The following is a 19,231-nucleotide window of genomic DNA, read 5'->3' as shown; positions in this document are numbered from 1 at the left end:
CAAAAGAACATTAGGGCTCGTCTCAATTTTGCTAAGAAACATCTCAATGATTGCCAAGATTTTTGGGAAAATACCTTGTGGACTGATGAGACAAAAGTTGAACTTTTTGGAAGGCAAATGTCCCGTTACATCTGGCGTGAAAGGAACACAGCATTTCAGAAAAAGAACATCATACCAACAGTAAAATATGGTGGTGGTAGTGTGATGGTCTGGGGTTGTTTTGCTGCTTCAGGACCTGGAAGGCTTGCTGTGATAGATGGAACCATGAATTCTACTGTCTACCAAAAAATCCTGAAGGAGAATGTCCGGCCATCTGTTCGTCAACTCAAGCTGAAGCGATCTTGGGTGCTGCAACAGGACAATGACCCAAAACACACCAGCAAATCCACATCTGAATGGCTGAAGAAAAACAAAATGAAGACTTTGGAGTGGCCTAGTCAAAGTCCTGACCTGAATCCAATTGAGATGCTATGGCATGACCTTAAAAAGGCGGTTCATGCTAGAAAACCCTCAAATAAAGCTGAATTACAACAATTCTGCAAAGATGAGTGGGCCAAAATTCCTCCAGAGCTGTAAAAGATTCATTGCAAGTTATCGCAACGCTTGATTGCAGTTATTGCTGCTAAGGGTGGCCCAACCAGTTATTAGGTTCAGGGGCAATTACTTTTCACACAGGGCCATGTAGGTTTGGATTTTTTTTTCTCCCTAAATAATAAAAACCATCATTTAAAAACTGCATTTTGTGTTTACTTGTGTTATATTTTAACTAATAGTTAAATGTGTTTGATGATCAGAAACATTTTGTGTGACAAACATGCAAAAGAATAAGAAATCAGGAAGGGGCAAATAGTTTTCACACCACTGTATGTATATATATATATATATATATATATATATATATTAAAAATAGCAGTGGCCCTAGCACTGACCCAGAGGGACACCACTCTTAAAGTCAGCCAATCCTGATAGGATTCATCATACCATAACCCTCTGCTCACCCTGAGCTCCCACTTCTTTTAGTTTGATGCCCAACCTCTCATGTGGCACCTTATTAAATGATTTCTGAAAGTCCAGATAACTGATATCACATGCTCCACTTTGATCAAGTGCTTTACTTGCTTACTCATAAAATTCCAGCATGTTTGCAAAACATGACCTCCCTCTTCTGAACCCATGCTGATTGTTCAGAAAAACTCCTGTTCTTCCCATGTGTTGCTCAATCTTATCTTATCCTTCAATTAATTTACATGTGATGAACTTTAAGCTTATTGGCCTAAAGTTGCTTGGATATGTCACTCGCCCTTTTTATATAATTTTTCATTTTGTATTTTTTAGAAATTTCCCTAGTACACAGTGATTTCCTAAAAATGTGTATCAAGGGTTTATACGTATATGTATTCATTAACCTCCTTAAGAGCTCAAGGGTAATTATTATTTGGTCCTGGTGATTTATTTGAGTTCAGCCTACTTCATCTGAGCAATACCTCACCTCTCTACAATCTGCAAATAACCCTGTACCTCTTTTACAGGGTGGGAGGTTACCCACATGTGAAGACCTCTGAAAAATGCAAGTTTAGAGTATCTGCTATTTCAAAGGTTTTTTTTTTTTAATTCCCCTTAACTACTGACTATGACTGCTCTTTTACTACTAAAATACTGAAAGAATCTCATTGGGTCATTTTTACCTTATCTGCTATATTTCCCTCTATTTTTTTTCTTAATGGTTGCCCTTATGTTCTTACATGCCCTACGATTCACATTGGAGTTACTATTCTTATACAGCTGTTTCCTCCTTTTCAGCGTTTTTTGAACAGTTTATTAACCCATTGTGGAGTTTTTTGTTTTTTTTTAAAGTTTCCTACAAATTTAATTGTGGGTATGTACCTGTCCTGTTAAAAAGCTTATCACAGTCTATCCTTTACTTTGCCACATCTACTCAAAATTTGCACTACTAACGTTAAACGTAATATCTTGCCCACTCCAGTCTTGCATCAGTTTTTCAGACGCATTGAATTTTGTTGCAGCAGCGTAGTTACCAATTTCTTTCATATTTTCTTCTGATCGAACCCTCCATCATAGAAAAGGGATGCTGTTACAATAAAGATGTATGGGGGTGTGAGATACAAAAAACACATCAGTTATATGTTGCTTCAAAATAGTTCAGGGATTATCGTGTGGTCACATAGGCACAATAGAGAGAGAGAGAGAGGTTAGGAGCATGCACTGATACAGCGCATTGCCGTATCTACATAGAAAAAAATGCAGTGTGCTCCGTGGTTACTTTCTCAGGTGGGCGTTAGCATATCATAATCCCTTGTACTAATAGCAATTTCTACATTCAACTTATATGATTGACATTATAAAATACCAGAAATTATACAGTAAAATCAGCTCTTGACTTGTCCGCATGAGAACTTATCTGCGAGTATATACGGTGAGTATCTAATTTTACTCAGATTCCCAAAAAACATGCGAGGATACTTCAATCCTACATCCAGCAATTTTGTCGGAGCAAGCACTACTCCATTTCCTACTGATATGTCCAGAACCCCTTCGCACTGCATCCCTTTCTCTATGCTCTCTTTCATCTTCGTAGTCTGAGACGCCGACTCCACGACCCAAGATTTCAACTTTTTTGGGTCATTCACCTGTTGTTAACCCTATCCACATTGGACTAGTGTGTGAACTTCAGAAGGGGGCTGGAGGTGTGATTTTCCACTTTATATATTTTTATTTACACGTATAGGGGTTATTGTGTGTTAGTGGGATGGAGAAAAGGGATTGTTGCTGTTTTTCATCTTTGTATAATATGTTTCTCATTGCATACTGATGTTGCCTTATGGCTGTTTTTTTCATATACTGTATATATTCACTTGTCTGTTAGAGTGGGTAATTCCAAAAGGGGATGTAGGGCAGGGCATTTCAGGGAGTGATATTGAGCAGTAGTGATCTGCCTGTATCAGCTTTTTGGGTCTGATTCAATACAAACTAATCTAAAAGTTTTGGCAATGTTTTTAATTTGATATTGTTTTTGTTATGTTTAAAAATATGTAAGTATTGTTTTCTTTTTATTTTATTTATTTTATTTCAAGAAAGTAACATAGTAGTATAAGGTCAAGCAGATACAATTTGCAGACCTTATACAAAAAATTATTTCTAAATCAATCTAGAAAAAACAGCAGATGATACAAAAAAGAAAACAAAAAAAAGAAAAAACTTTCCTAACTGTTTCTTTTAAAAACTTTGTTGTTTGTGTTTTGTGGGTACTTTCTCCAGAGGCTTTGCCATATGTCCATCTCAGTTTATGGACTGCTCCCATCCCTCTAAAGGCAGATGGGATTTCCAGTCCCTTGTAGTTCATTAAATAAGCCTTGGAGCTGAGTTTTGTTAACAGTAAAGTTTCACTATTCTTTGCTGGTTTATTTGATCTTTTTGCTTCTGTTTATTGGCTTACTTTGATGGATTATGATTTGCATTTGTTTGCTTTTGAATTGTCTTGTTGGCAGCTTTTTTGCCTCTTTTTTGGTCTTTTGAAGATTTGAACTAAAAAGAGAGTGCTGGGAGGCATGGTGTGCATAATTCTTTAGTTAGTTGGTCATGTCTAGGTATGTTGTGGTTGAGAAGAAACAATAGGCTTATGCAATTTCTGTTGGTGAAAGACTATGATAAGCAAAAAAAGCAATGAAGAAACAGTATTAGGGTGTACTCACATTAGCAATTTGTTCTGTGCCCATACATGTTTGTGTCCAGACTAGTGTGATCAGCAAATCCCAGGCCAAGGGTACCATGCCCTGGCCCACTTGGAATAGGTGTGCCTGGGCACAGATCAGCAGGATTGCAGAACAATGTCATTGCTAAATGTGCTGAAGCATAGAAAACAGACATGACATCAATGATGCAATAAGTCAAATAGTGTAATTCTCATTTCATTCAAAACCATTTGAGTTAAAAGCAGGTTTTTATTCTCACCTTACAAATGAACATGCATTTCAGTTGGCAAGAAAAGCTGCAAATTCCTCCCTTAGAATTATTTGTCTCTGTAAAAATCTTCTTGTACGTACAGCAAGATTAACAGCAAAATGCTGTGCTACACACTCAATAAACCTGTAAGAGGATAGAGTGCTATTCTGCCCTACATGATTAAAAAAAACACACAAAATAAGTAAAATTATTTTGAAATGCATGTTGTCACTCTGTGTTTGGATCATGACGAAAGGGTGCCCGAGCCCAAAACATTAAGCACAGTGTAAGTGCAGGCCAGGGGGATGGTAGTAGGGAGGGCAGGGCGGTACAGAACAAATGAGCCTAGAGGGAGTACATCCTTAGTGAGCAAAGGAAATCAAGCAGTGGGGGAGTAAAATGGATACCACAATTTAAAAAATGCTTATGCCTAAATTACTTCCTTATACAGGTATGCCTAGCTTAGAAAATGCAACTATGTGGGTGAGGCATTATAGTTAACACAGAATAATTTTGATCAGGGTGAATTTAAACAGTAGCATGGAATCTGTGTGAATGTACTATACAAGGTTTTACTAAGTTTATATAGTACTGTATTTGTGGTCTGTTTGACAGATTGTATGTCTCCTTTCTTCCCGAAACTCTCAGTAATAAAGAAGGAATCAAACATTATACAGTTTAGTAAAATCTAAATTATATAAAATCTGCCAAATTACTGCTTAGAAAACAGCTGTGTTAAGCATGTTATTTGTACAGTCAAACCGTACAGGCAATGCAAACCAAGCTAGATCATATAGTATCCTCTCAAATAGCAGTGTAGTTTATTTTTAGCAGAGGAGCCTCCAGAGAGACAAGGCGGACACAAAGGCTCACAGAGGAGATTGTGTGATTTGATTATGTGGTATAGCATGCCAAAGACTGGCAGAACACCATACAGGCTTTTAGCTTTATTACTGCTTCTTGTTTTTTTATGTTTCCAAATTACTTTGGCCAGTAATCTCAAGTGTACTCTTTTTACATGGTACAATTCACAGACTCCAGCTCAGAAACCATAGTTTTTTTCTCAGTACAGTGTGTTTTCTAGTTTGCTTTGTTTTTCATGGTTTTGCCCCAGTAGATTATTACCCACTGCACCAAAAAAATAAAAATTTAAAACACTTTTCTATGTCTGGTGGATTATAACTGATATTCTTATAGTCTTTGAAAACTGTTACTTCAGAAAGTGTAAAGTACTGTTCTCATGAAGTTTGTTAATATATATTGTTTACTATAAAAAGGCTATAAGAAAGAAAAAATATAAAGTTATGCTTCTTTTAAGGGTGGGATGCTGTTATGGACTGGAAGGATGTCCTGTCCGGCGGAGAGAAACAGAGAATGGGCATGGCAAGGATGTTTTATCACAAGTAAGTAAGATAAGACTGCTCAGCATTCTTTGTGAGGTTTGATCAATTGGCACATCAAGTTTGAATGCCACAGGGTCATCAATCATCTTGGCAATGCACAATAACTGGCAAATCAATACTCCTCAACTTTTAAGCATAGAATGGAAAATTTTAAATTTGAAAACCAAAAAGGCAATAATCGTAATATGAAAACATAACTCAAAGTCTTAAAAAGCATAGCAGTAAAGAACCAGAATAAGGTAAAGCATTTGTAAAAGTCTTTCTCTCCACAAGAAAATATTTTATTCACAAGATTGGAGTAGGTTTATCTTGCGACAATGGCCCAAAAAATGTCATGCTGATGACAGCACACAACTGTTACATTTTCTGGCTATCCAAAAAATGGCAAGATATCTAAAGCTGAGGCCTAGCCTCTGTAATAGAACCTTTCTTGCCTTGACTCCAAAATCTAGTCTTGGACTTTACAATGTCACAAAGCCTAGTATACAAATTGAATTTTCAACCCAAACTATAAGTTGGCTTTGGCCTCCAAAGACAAAAAAGTGGAAAGTCCAGTCTGAATACAATCCTTTTAGAGAAGAAAACAAAATAATAATAAAGAGAGAGAAAAACTGGAAAAAATCAAGAATTAAACATTTTTCTTAGCCACCACTACGAGTTGCATGAGGTGTCATATTTAACCCCCTTGTGCACAAAAGGGTTTTTGACATTTTTGCTTATAATCTACATACCCAAAAATAGCTATTACTCTCTGCTTATGTTATAAAGGAGTTGCAAATTGCTGAAGGATAGAAAGTACGGCACTTCAGATTTTTAAAGTAAAGTACTTACATGATTAAACACCTTTGTTTGCAGCAATGTCAGCTAATTAAACCCTCAAAAAGTTGATGCTTTAGGGAGTTCACTCCATAAAACTGGCTTTTACAGTACATAACCAAGACATTTTATGATGCACAACCCTGGAGTCAATTTTCTTTTGTACTCTAATCTGTCAGCTTTTATTGTGCCAAGTTTAGATTTCATATCCCATAGCATTGCATTATACTGTTTGGCACAAGATGTTGCTCTGTTTGGAAACAGTGTCCCTTTTTGAAAATATTTACACTTTTTGCTCCTAAACAGTTTCTCGAAACAAGTGTCACAATAACAGTTATATTTTTTTAATGTTGTAAAAAAATATATATCTACACACAAGCACGCACACACTAAATATAACTCTGAAGCAAGAAGTAAATAATTTGTAACTCTGTACATATAATTATGTACTCATCCAAACCTTTACTTTCAAAATTATTTTTCATGCCAGTCCTTGAAAAAATTTCTTTTCACCACTGGACACAGTCAAATATTACATTCTATACACTAGATTGGAGCTTTTCTGCAGCGATTCACACTTCTTCTCCAGCATTCTATTGCAGTCGCTCTGCTGAAGTTCAGTGCATTTTTATTTATTCATTTTTCTTGTTGTTGCTTTTTTCTTGCTTTTCACGCCTAGAATAAACATAAGTATATACACTCTATGCATTTTCATAACAGTGTCTTTCAGTGTTGGGTAAGAAGGGTGGGGACAATGTCTTTGCTATAAGCCAAGAATGCAGAGCTAGTCATACAGACACATACACCTAAACCAGTGTTTCTCAGCCACTTTTGAGTCACAGGTGGCAGTCACTAGGTCGCAAGCACAAGAGACTTGTTCACAGTATAATCCTCCACACCACCATCACCGAATTGAATTGTGCTAGACATTTTATATTCCGCTTCACAATGCCATCTGACAAAAAGGCAGTACTTTGATTTTATTTACCGTTTTTAATCATGGTCTTTTCTGGGGTGAGCGTGATTAAAACTGGTATAAAAATGATTGCATGACTCAGTCGATCACTTCAGTAGAGGGTGGGGTGGGATTATGCCATTAACAACTTTCTAGCTGAAACGCCTTTATATTTTTTTCTCTCATGTGCTCACAACACAATGACCAGAGCAGCATGATTCAGAGAAATTTAATGAAAGTGGGGGTTCTCACATGAAACTTTGAGAAGCATTAATGCAGCATAACAGTACTCACAGGTCTGCTAGGAAACTCTTCCTGTACTCTTAAGTTGAAATTTAAAGAGCACTGCACAGTAAACTGACATAGGGAGAATGTACAGCAGTGTCTGGGTAAGGTAATTGAACCAATGGTGCTTGAATGGTAAAACTGCATGCCGCAACATTACGGAGTTACACTAAAAGCATATCTTACAAATCTAGTGTAGCTTCGAGTCCTTCATAAGACATGTTTTTCTCAATAGACTCAAAATTGTGATGTATAAGATGAGCTGTCACCAAAGCCATTTATTTCCTGTCTTTTGTGCACAGACATGTAATATAAATGACCAATCATAGACAACTATACATCATTAGAATGGGCTGAAACTCGGCTATTCAATGGTAATAAGCTTGTCACAGTGTGTCTGGCATGAAGTACGGGAGATCTTTGGTATATGTGTGCGAATCGCATATTGTAATAATGAAAGAGAGTAGACTACATGGAAATGTAGGATTTACATAAAATTAGACAACCTTGGGTATATAAAAATACCATAATTGTTGTTTGATTTGTGGTTTCACTGCAACATATGCAGACATCTTTTGAAATATGGCTATGTCCCACTAGTGGGACACCTTGTGCATAAGTGGCTACAAAAAAAACTGATTTTTGGGCGTAGTATTCCTTTAAATTATGAGGACAGGTAGGTGAGTGGTAATAAAGTGTTTCTGAAAGGAAAGCACCCTGATGTATATGCTATTTTTATTAACTTATTAACCATGTCTTTAGTCCATTAGCCACATAGCCTCTTGCTTTTTTTGGAGAACAATTCTGTGGCTTTTATGACTTAAGCTACTTGGTGGACATTTTGAGTGTTTCTTGGTATTACTAGAAATCTAAAGGAAACAAATAGCCAGATAATTATGTTTTACTGGAATTTGTTAGCCTATACCATAAAACGCTCTCCACACCATAACAGAACCACCAGAATGGAAATCGAGTATTTAGGTCTATAGATTCCTGTTGGTGTGTGTTCTTTGTATAACTTTGCCCACAAAAGTGAAATTTAGGTGCAATGAGTCATTTAATGTACTTCAACCAGAGAAGTAATTCCTCATGTCAGGTGTTATTGATGAAAGTTCCTTCTTCTATCTTTGATTGACATTTAGAGTCATTTGATCCACTACCTTTAGTTCACAGCCATTGAGTTTGATCTTCCTTTGATATCTGTCACAGCTGATATACTGTATTTTTTTGTACATTTCAATGTCAGCACCATCTTAGCCACTGTTACTTTGTGATACTTCACTAAATTTACCACCCTTTTTCACTAAACCTCCTGTTGCAACAATCATCCAAAGTCATTATGATGTCTTTTGAGCCATGATTCCCAACCTATTGAGCAAGTGGGTCTTTCCAGTATTTTTACACATTACATTTAGCATGGTGGCATGCTACTAGAGCACTCCAGCCAAAATAAATATCTACCCAATTATTTACCCAATGTTTTTTTGTAGATATGTCATAAAAAATAGTTCATCTCTTGTTTTCATGGAGAATTAAGATGAAAGAATTGCTGATACAATAAGTGTCAATAGGGGCTTACACTAAACAACAGTTTAATGTATTTTTGTTGGATAATCAGGTATGTACAATGTAGTCCTCGTGTGGCAAAAAAAAAACAACTGACCATATACATCATAAAATACCTCTTGCACATAGCTACTCTGACACAGATCCACATTTTAGGCATAGCATATGGATCACTCTGTTATTCATCCAAATAGATACAACATGTGTGCTATAAAAATAATAGTTAATCATAGGTAAATATTTTACTGTTTTTGTTTTGTGTTTGTAAATCTATAGTGAATATATGACTGCTATATCAGTCAATTGAGCTGTGGAATGACCCCTATGCAAATTAACTGTTAACCCATCTTTAAAGGATGTTTTTTTTTTTTTTTAATTTTGTAGATATTTGAGCACTTCATTACAAATGTCCATAGCTAATGCAGTTTTGTATAGACATCTGACATTCTATTGATGTTATGTTTTTAATGATGCTTTTCCTACTCTATTTTCTATAGGCCAAAGTATGCTTTGTTAGATGAGTGCACAAGTGCTGTCAGCATTGACGTAGAAGGAAAAATTTTTCAAGCTGCAAAAGATGCAGGGATTTCTCTGCTTTCTATCACACATAGACCATCCCTATGGTAAGTGCTGGGACATCTGTATTAGAAAAGATAGCATTTACTTGCCCATACTGCTAATCACATTGATGTGCTTCTCATTTCCTACCTTTTATCCTATTTAACTCCTGGTAAGAGCTTTTAAAAGTCTAATTTCATCCTTTTATATTGCTTTCTAAATGTCCTGATGAATATTTATAAATTGTTAAAACATAGTCATTTAATAAGAATGTATTACAGTGCACTAAAAGTACACAGTGTCAGAGTGTATTCAGTCTCCCATAACTATTTTTCTATAAAGCGTTTTTTGACCCACTATACCTCCTATGCTCCATGGCTTTAGTATCATACATGTACTGTATCTATATGTTTTGGACTTTCCTTCCTATTCATTCATTCTGGTCAGGAATCTGTCATCTTCTGTCTTTCTCTTTTTTATTAGATCCGTAATATCGTATTACCACCTTGAGCTTTTCATATTCTTCTGTAGAGTGTATTAAAGGGAGTATATAATATTTTTAGGATGATCCTAACTGGGTCAAAGAGAGCAATCAGCATTTTTTTGCTTATATGCAATTTAGCTGTTCGGTTAATATATACTGTTTTCTGTTGTTCAGTTGGCCATTTGCCTTATTTCTTTTTTCTTAGGCCATTCATTGTCTATAGGTATTGTGTTTTTGTTCCGTTTTGTGATGGGAGTTTTGTGCTGCACTAGTAAGACAAAGTGCTACAGTATCAGACAGAGCTCCAGATGAAGAATCACTTCATCCAGCTCACAGGTATGTGATGCAGCAACCTTTGGTGTGATGAAGATTTGGAGGAGAAACTCAACAATCTATTTTCAGTATATACTTACTAGGGGGCTTTGCCCCCCTGCTTGCTTTGCTTGCCAAACCCCAGCCTACGCTACACGCCTGCCACTTCATCTCTCAGCCGCTCCCGTTGTGAAGAGGGGGTTGAACACACCCAAAGTAGCCACGGTCACTCCGCCAAAATCCCCTCCTAAACAGTGATACAATGGGAAACAAATAGTTTTTTTTTTTTACCTCCTCTTTGCTCGATCGGCTGTTGGCTTGCTGCTGCTGTGCTACGTGATCTGCGTCTGGCGCGGCGTTTCGAATTTTTCAAAGCCTCTACAGCATCTGTCCTTTTGTCTCACTGTCTTTGACTGTCTTCTCCCCCAGACATCCTCTGCTCCTGTTGGGGGTCCCGCTCCAGAGGCGTGCCCCTATGAAGGGGAAGATTTTCTATTCTTTTAATTGAGAGACGGAACAGTCCCCTCCGACTACACATGGAGCACGATTCACTCCTTAAGGAGACTTATGTTTGTTTGAATAATATTTCTGTCTCTAAAATCTCCTTTGTATCTGTGCAACTCTGTGACCCAAGCGTGACAGCGTATGTGGATTTCACTTTCACCAAACAACAAATCTTTTAATTCTCGCGGATACGCCTCTTCATTGGGAAGAAACTTCTTTTCCCTAATGGCAACAAGAATTAGAGGATCTACAAGTCTCTGACTTAAAGTTTAAATCTGAACAATATATTCAATCTCTTTTCACTGTCCCGCTATTTCACAGAGTAATAATTTCCAGTGGTTTGTGCTAATGCCCCAGGTGTGGTTAAATATCTCGGCACAATGTCTCGTCCCGTGGGACATGAAAGTGTATGTCACTCTGAGAAAATCATGTCTCGTCTCCTTCCAAGATTTTTTTTTATAATAGAGAGAAATGAGTCATGGTGCTTGGACAAAAGGCCTTTCAATTTTATTAGAAAAGTTAATCACACACTGAGACATACTTGTATGACTTTAGAGAATAAAAAACAAAAACAGGGCAACATATTTAGCAAAAACATTAGTTCAGTTTGACAAACTGACCTGTTTTTAAAGAAACATTTAATATCTCCTATAGCAGGGATCCACACTTTGTCTTCACTATTGATGATTGCACATTAAACATAAATGAGGTGCCGCTACATTACTATACTTTCTAGAACCTAGTTTAGTGGATCAAATTTAAGACACATAGTCCATAGTTTAGTCCATAATTCCTCCAATAGTTTGTCAGAAAACCAATAAGAGTAAAGTTATAATCAAAATCAAACATGGGAGTAAATGCAACAATACGATTGCATGGCTTAATTCAAAACATTATCCACTGTCCACCCACATCCTATAAAACTGCCAATCAGGCAGATCCATAAGTTATGGATGTGGTATAGCACGGCTTCCCAAAAAAACCCAGGTTTTAAATCCGTATAGCCGTGTCGTTCTCCGTGGGCGCGACTGCATGACCGCGAAGAGTTAATGAGGTAGCGGGAGCTAGTCGCACCTGCATGTATGTGTGCAGTCATCCTTGATTACCTCATTGGCTTCCTGCAGTGTGTGATTAAGGCGCTGCACCCATGGAGGTGTGCGTGGAGGTATGTATATATACGGGTCGACACTAGGATAGGGCAGGGGTCCTCAATCCCAGTCCTGGAGAGCCGCAGCGACTGCAGGTTTTTGTTCTGACCTGGTTGCTTAATTAGAAAGCAATTCTTGCCAATAAAGCACTAACAAGCTATGAAATTAAATTAACTCTGCTATGTCAGGTCATTCTCATATCCTAGATTTTCTTTCCCTTTCTATCATGCAAATGATTTGAAGGCTAAAATGGACAAGTAATTCTCAGTCCTTCACTTTTTTCTCTTCATTTTTCTTCCAAGTATTTAATTAAACCCAATAGTGCAGATAAATACACACAGGTGTAAATGTAAATAAGCTAAATGGAGAAATGCTGCTCTCTCTTGTCATTTGCCTGTTATTGATAATAAGGAGCAATTAAAATAGCTGTTTAAGACAAAATTAAGCAATAAGGGCTCAAAATCACTAAAGTGAAGCAGAAGTGTTACTTTAGCAATAAGTGCTTTTTATTAAGCAACTGGGTTGGAGCAAAAACCTGCAGCCACTGCGGCTCTCCAGGACCGTTATTGAGGACCCCTGGGATAGGGGATAAATGGAAGGATGTATAGATGGATCGAGGAAAAGTGAAAGGAGGTTAAGGACAGGAAAGAGCGATCTGGAAAGTAGAGACACCACGAGCGGGGGCCCCGCAAAGGAGTGTTAGACTGATGCGCTCTGGGGGCTAGTTTGCCCCACTGAAAGTTTTGAATGAGTGGGGTGAGCAGAGCAGGTGTCCTCCCAAGGGATCTGAGGAGTGATTACAGGTGCGCGAAGGATGAAGGGAGGAGAGCCGACCTCTTCGGTCTGGCAGTGATATCCGTAAGGGGGCTAAGACAGAGGTTGGCTTAAGGTGCTCGTGGCTGTTGGCTCTCCGCTGGCTGCGAGAGCAATGGGTGAGCCAGGGATAAAGAGTGAAGGAGGTGGGCTGGAGAGTAATGAGAGAGACTGCTTTAACTTCTGTATTTTATTTTAACCTCGAGTTTTAAAGGATTTATTTATTTGATGGTTTTTATTCCCAGTGGACACCTGGTTTTATGGAATATTTATTGGAACTTTGGACACTGCACTTTTTGTTTTGATTATTGTTTAATAAAAGCACTTATGCACTTTTTTGAAATATCCCCTGGCTTCATTTGAGAATTGTCCTCACTTGTCAGCTCATCTCGGCGACATTACCGACGGTGCCAGGTACAAAGGCTCCCATAAGGACCTTGGGAGCATGGAGCGATCCCGCATCGTCACAATGGACAAAACGTTTCAGCAGTGAAACCATAACTTTCTTGTACATAGGTTTATCAGGAATGTATCAATGTAAAATACAACTTATTTTTGTATGGTGCTGTTCACTTAGTGTAGGCTCAGGGCTCTGTGAACAATTCTCAGTTAAAATACAAGTGTAGATTATACCAATTACTAAGTGCAGAACTGGTACACATATAATGCAGATTTGTCAAAACATACAGAGAACAAGGTAGGCCACTAATTAATGAGTTTTCTGCCAGTTGCTTCCATAAAATGCCTATTTACTAAAGCGAAAGAAATTGCATTTAGTCAGTGTTAACTGAACAAGTGTTCTCAGGAGTGTTCCAATTTTCTTTACAAAGTCTGTGGTGGTGGTCCATTAAACTGGCAGTAATCAGCCACAGAGAAGGTGTTTTGTTCATTGTAAGTGGTATGTTAATGTGTTTTTCACTTGACAAAATCATTATCGACCATACCTGGTCTGTTGTAAATGAAGCTGTACCTTCACATTGTTTATCTCCTGATAGTAAAAGATTTTCATTCTGGTTTGAGGTTAAATGGAGGATAACTGAAAAGGTCACTTTGAAACCATATTTTCATTACCTATAACTTGCAAGGCATTGCATAAGTTTATTTTGTATATCTTACCAAGAGAACCTATCAAGAATGGAGGTACATTTTAGATATATCAAAACTCTTAAGAAATGATATTAGGATATAGCGGGTTGGATAATGGATGGATGGATGGGGCACCTTGGTAAAAAAAAAAAAAAAGAATGGAAAAACAGTAGATTCAGATATGCTGAGTAGTAATATGAAAATGCCAATTTTTATATAAATAACTGTGTCATTTAATTGTTTAACTCTGAATATGCAAACTCGATAACCGGAAAAGTCATTATTCCTGCCATGTAATAATGACTCTTGACAGCAGTTTACAATGAGGAAAGTAAACTGTAAACTATCTGACTGTTGTTGATACACAACCTCCTTTATTTAAATGTTATTTTGGTAGACATTCTTTTTGTATTAGTGTTATTTATTTTAGATCTTTTTCAACTAATCCAATGCAAATGAGCTTCATTTTTATATAGATTGTCATTTTTTATTATTTTTCAATCTGATGTTTAATTGATTAATGTACAAAAAATGCTTGTAGGTTACTTTGAAGTGTTCAGCGATTCTTAGGGCATCATATAATGGATCAAAATGAAAAATAATATGTAAGGGCTAATATGCTTTTCTGCCTGACGAGACGTGTCAGTTCAGAGAGCAAAACATTGATTTCTGTTTTCTTTTGTAGGAAGTATCATACACACCTTCTACAGTTTGATGGTGAAGGGGGTTGGCGTTTTGAGCAGCTGGACACAGCGACTCGCCTTTCTCTTACAGAGGAGAAACAAAGACTAGAATCCCAGCTTGCTGGGATTCCCAAAATGCAGCACAGACTGAATGAGCTGTGCAAAATCCTGGGAGAGGACTCTGTGCTAAAGACTTCTGACAATGAGGATTAACTCAAGTCCCTTCATTAGCAAAAGGGACAAAGACTCAAATCTAAAGGAGTGTTAACATGATGTCATTTAGATCAAAGTGATTTTATTCTGCTTGATTTGTATGTTTTCCAGTCTTTTGTTGTATACTGTATGTCTCTCATTTACATTGACAAAAGGCTTTTATTTTGAGTATATTTACGATATTTACATCCATTATGGAGCTGTTAAGCACTTTACCCTATTTTATAAGAATATTTGGTTACAGAAATATTTTAGCACCTTAAGCTTGTTCTTTCCATCAACTGGCAGAAGTGCAAAAAAACATCAAAGAAACCATAATGTGGTTGAAAGGTGGAATTTAGTAAGTGTTATTGTGCCATTGCACTGATTTTAAGAAAACATTGCTCTGTTTTTTTCTGTTAACTTTGTTGTAAACTTTACATTTGAGACAATATTACTTTGGGCAAGATAACAAGCAACATAATAGCGACCCCATTACCTAGGGCTGCATCACATAATTAGCTTAGTATTTATTTTATTCTTTTTTTAATGTGAATATAGTATATAAGCATGCCCTCACTCTCATTTAACTGTGAAATGTTAAATTTCTTTGTATAATAAATATACTGTAAGTAGATGGTCATATAGGAAACATTTTAGGGAGTAATGTCAGTGAAGATATTGAACATGAGCATATCTACATTGAAAAATAAAGATTTGTCATAGCAGAGACGTTTTAAAAAAGAGGAACTGTTTAGATGAATGCAGAAACAGAGTAGGCAGCTTCATACTGGCAGTGGTAAAGCTGATGCTGATGTAGGTAGTTTCATACAATCTCACTATTCAGAGGTGCAGGAATAGCACCTTTTTAATTGGCTTAAGTCAAAAGTTTTTGATGGCACATTTTCCACTAGTGTTTTGTTTACATTACTTTTTTTTAAGGTTTTAGAATTATAGTTTCATGGCTTGGTTCATAGTGCTTTATATGTAACCTCTTCCGGCATGGTCAAAGTTGACAGTATGGTGAGGTGGTCTTTAGTCTGTATCGTTAAGCAAGTGACAAACGTGCATTCAAAGGACTGATGAGCTGTGAAATGTTTTTAAAACCTCACATTAGTTGTTTTGAATTTGTTTTGTTTTGTGCAATACTTGATTTTTTTGTCTAAAATAGCGTATTGGACCACAGATGAAGTATAGGTACTTGGTAACAGTGTTTCATGTGAATTTAAAATTTGGATATGCAATGAATCAATGAATATGGATGATAATTTAATACACTGGAAAATAGGGGCTTCCCATATAACTTAGACAAAAAACTTGAATTTAAGAAAAGCAACAAAAGGAGTATTTAGCACGCAGTTAGTTTCTTCCATACTTTCCATAGGGGTTTGTGTGCACACATCAGTTGAATACATTTGATGTACTGAATGTACAAGTAATCCTTTACTTGTAATGGAAAAACACATGGAACCAGGACATACACCTTGTTCAGTTTCTGTTTCCTGGTGTTGGGGGAAGAGCAACATAATCAAACGGGTAAATTATAATAAAATTTCAGTTTTTAAAATGTTAGTTTTTTTACAGTATTGCTTAGTTACCCTGAAGCATGCTGCTTTACTGTAAGCGCTGGCTCACACTTTTTAAATGTCATTTGCATTTCACCTTGAAGAATTATGAACAAAGAACTAAATATTAATCTAGTATGTAAAAGCACATATATAGGTAGTTTACTTTTTTATGCACGCCTACTTTATTTCTGTCATTTTTTTTTTTTTTTTCAAAAAAAAGTTTTGAATGTTTTAACAATTTGACAAAGTTTATACTAAAATCACTGAATAACATACATTGTCAACAAGGAGTACAATAGGAGTAGTCTAGTGCAGTGTTTCTAAAACTCAGTCCTGGGGACCCCCTGTGGCTGCAGGTTTTTGTTCCAACCAGATTCCCAATCGGTGACAACACCTGATAACACGGATCTCATTTAATTAGCTGGTATTTCTTTTCTTTTATTTGACGTTCAGAAAAGCATAGCAGCATGACTTTTTACATTTATAAGACATTTAAAAATATTTCTGCTTTTGCTATCGATTGAAATGCTTAACTTTCTTTTGTTGATTTCATTATACTTTGCCCTTTCTCTATGCAGTTTTCCCCCCTTCATTACATTTTAATAATGACAATTTACAACGAGCAGAGCAGACACCCAGGCAAACAACACTGAATAATCAAAGGTTGTAACTACTTTAGCATCAGACCCACTAATTAGTAAATAATGGATTAATTAAACAATTAGAACACCTTGTAAAAGTGGAATGAAAATCTTGGTACATTTTAATATATATGTGTATATATATATTTAGCAAACTTAGTTTTCTAATTAATATATTGTTCCCTAAACACAGAACTTGGGAAATATCAGTTCACTTAATTAGCACAGGAGTTCAATTAAAAACAGAATCTGGTTGGAACAAAAACCCGCAGCCTCAGGGGGTCCCCAGGACCGAATTTGAGAAACACTGTTCTAGTGGATTGGGATGATTATGCCCTATGAAGCAGTGGCCTCTCATGTAGGGTCTCTTCTTTGCTTTATTTGTTGCAATCCCCAACCCGATGCCACCACCACCACAATGTTACATAAGACAAACATGAAATGGGTGAACAAAGTATTTTTGAGTTTTAGTTACCTGGAAAGTTATTGTATGTTGGAATCTGTTACAGTAACAATGTGTGTACATATCTAATTTTTAATAACATAGTGATGACAATTTTGCTGCATTAGTGAAGCACGAGAAATTAATTTGTTAATGAATCCTGCCTAATCCTTTTTAATTTTTTATTATGTGCACCTAGTTTTTTTTTTTGTTTTTTTTTTACTACAGAGAGAACAGCAGTTGAATGAGACAGGCAAAGTCTGTAGTAAATAAACACTTTTCACTATCTGTGTGACTAGTATGCAAAATGCATCAAGGAAAGAGACTGGCATGCTAAGGAAGAGGGACGTTTTAGCTGAATTTGTCTGTGCTTCCAAGGCCACCTGTCTGTAGAAGGCACCACGTGAAGCATAAAGATATAGGATTAGACGCATTTCATCCCAGACAGCACACAATTAGGTCACCAAGTCTGCGGGAGTCCTCTACGAAAGCCATTTATGCACAGCATTATGAAATGATCTGAAGGAAATCCTAGAAGTAAGATTACTTACAATCTTTAATTATTTTTCCTAGAAATCCTTAAATATTGCAAATATTATTTTTTGACAAAATGCTGCCTATTTCTGAATTACTAATGTGAATAGAAAAAATGTATTAGTTTTACTTGGTGGAAAAAAGTACTTCCAACTGTTACCATTTTTTACAATTGAGTTAGTTATTTTTTGTAACAAAACTGTTTCATTTTAACCCTTTTCTAAATGTTGTGCTGTGTGTTTTATTTACAAAAATTCCAACAATTTCACCTTGTTGTTTTTAGTCTTTTAAAAAAGTACACTATGTTTATTTCTAAGAGACTCATTGAAAAGACTAATGAGTAATATGGTGAAAACTGTGAGTTGGCCTTTTACTGCTTACAGAACACTAAATATTTTTCATATATCAACTTTTTGGCTGTTTTAAACTGAACAACACAGAAAACAAAGTGTTCTGATTCGTAGGCTGAACAATAACAGGAACATATTCTTTGGGGAACCATTGCTGATCTGTAAAAGCTCCACCTCCCTTGGTGGAGCTTTTTGTTCTCTTTTTGTTTTTTCTTTCTTGTAAATGTAGTTTGCAAGCATATCTGTGACATTTTCGAAAACTGTTTTTTCTAATGCTTTACCTCATGCCAAGTTTCTTCAGAATGATTGTTACATTTTTGTTGTGTATGGCAGAATTTAGACTGCTAAACTAATGGAACATTGTTACTATTTGCTTCATCACTGTTTTTTTTTGTTTTTTTTCCCCTCTTGTTTTCTTGTAAAGTTCAAGAAGGTTAAGACACATACCATACTTAAGCAGCTCAGGGTGTTTGTATGCTTGCTGTAAAGAGCAATTAAAAGTGTCTGTATGTTTTATTAAAGGCGTCTTTGATATAGCGGATTGTTTTTGGAGCGTTTTTTGTCATCCAAAATCAATTGATATATCAAATGATGATTTTGTCTGTAAACCCAAAAAATATATTTTTCAGACATGTTTTCCACAGATTCATATCACAAGAGTAAAAGAAGAAAGATTACAGAATACCAAAGCAGGACTTCAGTAATCCGCAACACTTATTTATGAATTATACATTTTGGCCATAATATGCAAGTGGTTGTGGAAGTAGTAGTGTACGAAGTACTGAATTAAACACCATAAAAAGAAATAGATTCTATGCATAAAAATATTTCCCTTTGACCTTCAGTCCTGAGTAGTAGTGTTTGTCTTTCCAGGTACTCCTGGACTGACCGCTGCTATCTTTTTAGTTTAGTCCCGTCAACCATGCCAAAA

At 36.3% G+C, this 19,231-nt stretch overlaps 1 protein-coding gene across 1 annotated transcript in view; it reads left to right on the top strand.

Moving 5' to 3' along the window:
* LOC120533954 (ATP-binding cassette sub-family D member 2-like) overlaps positions 1-16,733 on the top strand; it is a 122,828-nt gene extending 106,095 nt beyond the window's left edge. Inside the window, exons 8-10 of the mRNA XM_039761106.1 lie at positions 5,279-5,363; positions 9,483-9,608; positions 14,576-16,733. Coding sequence (XP_039617040.1) covers positions 5,279-5,363; positions 9,483-9,608; positions 14,576-14,786 — 422 coding nt within the window. The 3' untranslated portion in view covers positions 14,787-16,733. The remainder of the gene's footprint in view (positions 1-5,278; positions 5,364-9,482; positions 9,609-14,575) is intronic.
* Positions 16,734-19,231: the final 2,498 nt, after the last annotated feature.

Source organism: Polypterus senegalus, chromosome 8 (genome assembly GCF_016835505.1).
Source record: "Polypterus senegalus isolate Bchr_013 chromosome 8, ASM1683550v1, whole genome shotgun sequence".
Taxonomy (NCBI): Eukaryota; Metazoa; Chordata; class Cladistia; order Polypteriformes; family Polypteridae; genus Polypterus; species Polypterus senegalus.
The sequence above is the reverse complement of the archived record's forward strand: the minus strand, read 5'-3'. Positions and strand labels throughout refer to the sequence as shown.